The following is a 4,563-nucleotide window of genomic DNA, read 5'->3' as shown; positions in this document are numbered from 1 at the left end:
TGCTAAAAAGTTCGTTAAAGTTTATGTTTTAATCACACGTGCCATTGAAAAGCTGCTTAAAATTTTAACAAAGTTTTATTAAACATGCTTTTATTTTTTTTAATTGATTGAACAATTTTAACAAATGGTGTAGTGGAAGGGATTGAGGTATCAATCCTTGACCTTTAGGTTGTGAAAATTAAAATTCTTAATCGATTGGGACAAAGTAAATTATCAATTTCATATTTATTATTCGAGAATATTATATTTAGAAAAATAAAATAAATTAAAATTAAAACAGAGCATACAAAATTCATATTAATAACGCATTGGAAAAAAGTTCATTGAAAATATAGAAACATTGAAATTGTAACTAAGCAGAATCAAATTATTGAACGCCTAAAAATCTTAAGTAATAACCAAAAATATTGAATTCCTCAGAAAATTAATATATTCATCATTCGTCGAATGCCCAAGCATTCTCCTTTCGAATTTGTTCTTCCTCCTCCGGCGTGAAATCATTCTTAATGCCGAATATCTTCCGAATTTCTTCTGGAGTCTTCCCCTTGATCATGTCCGCCATTGTTTGACATGTAAGGTCAAGCAAGCTCTTGATGTTCAGGTAGTTCGAAGCCATAATGAGATTAACAAGTGTTCTCTGATCGACTTTGACGAACTCGGCATCGAATTTCTTAAGGTCCTCAAGGCAGGCGGCTTCGACATGGCGCTTGCAGTACTCAATAATTTTAGCCAAGATCTCGGAGGTAACGTTGGGGAGAGGTATACAGGTGTCGGCGCAACCATCCTCGATCATGTTTTTAAAAACCTGCGATTCGAGCGCCGCCGTCTCCTCCAACTCGAAAATCTCGCCATCTGAACTTTTTAGCACTATCATCTTTTGAGTTGCATCCATGGACGACATCGTGCAGAAACCTAGATGACGTAGCAGAGACATTTTAGAAAGAGAGAATTCGTGATGAAGAGAAAAAATTGGCAATTAAAGAACTTACTGTGGGGGAGTATTTATAGAGGATAAGTAATCCTAATTCTAAAGGGTTTCAACTAATTGCAATCGTTCCTTAACTAGAAATTTATTTTGTTTTTAAAATATATAAAAACATAAACTGAATTGCAACGCCTGCAAGATACGAGACAGGTTCCTGGGGAGACGCTGAAAAGCTATTTCCCCAGGTTTACAGACGAAATCACCAACTGTGAACAGTTCACTGACAGAGAAGTCCTTTCAACCCTGAAAAGCGGGCTCAACATGAACACTTTGTTCTGGAGGGACGTGCGCAGCAAGAATCCCTTCACCTATGACGAACTAGTGGAAATTGTGAGTGAAGAAATGATTGATCACCGAAACCGTGCCGCGCAGGGACTCCCCTCGCCTCAGAGGCAGATAGGTCGAGGACCCGCAGCACACCTTGTTACTTAGCAATGGACTCAGGCAGGTCACACAATAGCTCCCACCTCCTTCCACTCTAAATGCAGTGCCGGTATTGATATATGAAAATGCTCCTGGCAAAGCAAGGCCATCTGGAAGAACCGATAGCAAGAAAAAGAAGAAGAAACGATCAAACAGGTCCTTGGAAGGAGCAAGGTTTTGCACTTTCCATCAACTGTATGGGCATGACACTAGTGAGTGTCGAGACGCCAATCGACGCCCTGATCGAAGCAACCCACACCCTTCCAGCAGGAACAAATATTCTCGTAGATCCGCCTCTCCGAGCAGGGGAGAGAGAGGGCACAAAGAGCAATCACCTCGGAGAAGAGAATCAAGGGACCGATGTCAATCTAGACAGAGAAACCAGGCCCGATTTTCTGGGAGCCAGGTCATCAGGGAAATCGATACCATCATTGGGGGACCTCATATCGGTGGCAACACCAGGAATGCCCAAAGGAATTATACAAGGGAAGCAAAGGACCTGCCAATGATCACTTACATTGTCAACGAGTCGCAAGCAGTCGATAGGATGGCCCCAATCACCTTCTCCCAGGAAGACGCAAAGGGGGTTCACCCCCCCATTGTGATGCTTTGGTTGTAAGAGCCGTAGTGGCTAGAAACGGACTGAAACGCATGCTCGTCAACAATGGCACTTCGGTGAACATATTGTTCGGCTCCACCTTTGACAAAACGCAAATTGAACATGGGTTGATCCCCATGACCGACCCACTATTCGGATTCACTGGGGACAGCATCATCCCACGAGGGCGGATCACTTTGCCCGTCGAGATGGGTTTGGCACCCCTAGTGGCCCAACATTTCATAAAATTTTTGGTGGTAGATCACAGATCGGCCTATCATGGAGTATTGGGCAGACCCGCTTTGAAAGATCTTTGGGTCGTCACGTCCATCCACTACTTGTGCATTTAATTCCCAACTGAACATGGGATTTCTACGGTCCGAGGCGATCAGATGGGCTCCAGGGCATGCTACTTAAACTCGCTGCGAAAGTTGGAGCCCCGAACTGTTAATGTAATCCTAACTGAGGTTCCCGCTGAAATCAGTACAGACGTGGAAATGCTCAACGCTCTCGAACAAGGGCATACCTCTGAACAAGAGGAAGACGTCGACATGGAAGAGGCCCCTGAACAAGGGCACTCTCTTGATGAATTAGATCCCCGGATAATTGAATCTGAACCAAATGCAACCCCGATGGAAGAACTGGAAACTTTCTCCGCCAACCTAGAAGACCCCAATCAGGTCTTGCGCATAGGGAAGACGCTATCCCCTGAAACAAAAGAAGAGATGATAAGCTTGCTGAAAAGGAACTTGGATGTCTTTGCTTGGAAGCATGAAGACATGGTGGGAATAGATCCAAGGATCAGCTGCCATCATCTTAACATCAACCCCTCTTGTGCCCCCCATCGACAGAAGAGACATGCCCTCAACCCAAATAGGTACGAGTCACTGAAAGACGAAGTGAATAAACTTAGCAGCAGTGGTTTCATAAGGAAAGCCATCTACTTGAAGTGGATATCCAACCCGGTTCTGGTGAAAAAGCCCAGTGAAAAGTGGGGTGTGCGTAGACTTCACAAACTTGAGTAGGCGTGTCTTAAAGACAGCTTCCCGCTTCCAAGGATAGACCAACTTGTGGATTCCACTCCTGGACACGAACTTCTGAGTTTCATGGATGCATACTCAAGGTACAACCAGATACCCATGTTCCGACCTGATGAAGAAGCTACATCGTTTATTAGGGACAGGGGTCTGTACTGCTACAAAGTCATGCCATTCGGATTGAAGAATGCCGGGGCTACATATCAGAGGCTGGTCAACATGATGTTTGCCGAACTCATTGGCAAAACCATGGAGGTCGGCGTGAACGACATGTTAGTCAAAAGCCTCCGGGCAACCGAACACGTCAGTCACCTCGACCAAACTTTTCAGATACTTAGAAAATATAAGATGAAGTTGAATCCCCTCAAATGCACCTTTGGAGTGACATCAGGTCAGTTCTTGGGATATATTATCAATCAAAGGGGAATTGAAACAAATCCAGTGAAAATAAGGGCCTTATTAGAGATGAGGTCACCTTAGAAATCAAAGGAGGTCCAAAGCCTCAATGGTCGAGTAACCGCACTCAGTCGTTTCATCTCCAGGGCCAAAGATAAAAGCTTGCCTTTCTTCAATGTGCTGAAACAAAGAAAGAAATTCCAATGGACTTCGGAATCTGAGAAAGCCTTCCAGGCACTGAAAAAGCACCTCAGAGAGGCGCCACTCTTGTCAAAACCTCAACTGGATGAGTCACTACTGCTGTACTTAGCGATTTCGAACATGGCGGTCAGCGCCGTCCTAGTCAAAGAAGAAAGTGAGTGCCAGTTGCCAGTGTACTACGTCAGCAAAGCATTTCTCCCAGCTGAAACACGCTACCCAGGCATGGAGAAACTGGCACTCGCCCTTATCACAACCTCAAGAAAACTGAGGTCGTACTTCCAGTCCCACTCAATTCAAGTTCTCACCAACTTCCCACTGAAGCAGGTAATGCAGAAAACAGACGCGTCAGGACGCCTGCTAAAATGGGCAATTGAGCTCAGTGAGTTCGATCTAACGTTCCGACCTCGACACGCCATCAAGGGCCAGACCCTTGTTGATTTTATGGTTGAGTTTGCCAAAGCCCCAGAAATGGAGGCGATAATGGAACCAATCGAGTTTGCCAAAGCCTCGAACAACGTCGCTGAATATGAGGCCCTTCTGGCAGGTCTTAGACTTGCTAAAGAGATGCAGGTCAGAAGGCTCCTGGCGAGCAGCGATTCTCAACTTATAGTGAATCAGGTCAATGTGAACTTCGCGGCCAAGGACAGTAGCATGGTTGCATACTTGAAGTTGGTTCTGGACCTAGTTCCTCATTTTGAAAGGTTCGAACCGACTCAAGTCCCCCGTCTAGAAAATACACATGCAGACGCCCTTTCAAAAACTGGCCAACAGAAAGGATTCAGAGCTGCTAAAGGTTGTCCCTATTGAGCACTTATCAAAGCCCTCCACCTCCGGAGGTGAAGAGGTACTATGGATAGAAGGCACCCCATTGTGGATGCAACCTATCATCGCCTATCTGAAAGATCAATCCCTGCCTGCCTCTA

General features: G+C 45.1%; 1 protein-coding gene across 1 annotated transcript; it reads right to left on the bottom strand.

Moving 5' to 3' along the window:
- Window positions 1–295: 295 nt before the first annotated feature.
- LOC111368483 (SKP1-like protein 1A) lies at window positions 296–989 on the bottom strand. Its single transcript, XM_022989737.1, has one exon. The coding sequence runs from the start codon at window positions 932–934 to the stop codon at window positions 437–439; it is 498 nt and encodes a 165-aa protein (XP_022845505.1). The 5' UTR covers window positions 935–989; the 3' UTR covers window positions 296–436.
- Between the last annotated feature and the right edge of the window lie 3,574 nt (window positions 990–4,563).

The sequence above is a fragment of the Olea europaea genome, chromosome 19 (genome assembly GCF_002742605.1).
Source record: "Olea europaea var. sylvestris chromosome 19, O_europaea_v1, whole genome shotgun sequence".
Classification (NCBI taxonomy): Eukaryota; Viridiplantae; Streptophyta; class Magnoliopsida; order Lamiales; family Oleaceae; genus Olea; species Olea europaea.
Note: the sequence above shows the minus strand (reverse complement) of the source record. Positions and strands in the feature narration are given on the sequence as shown.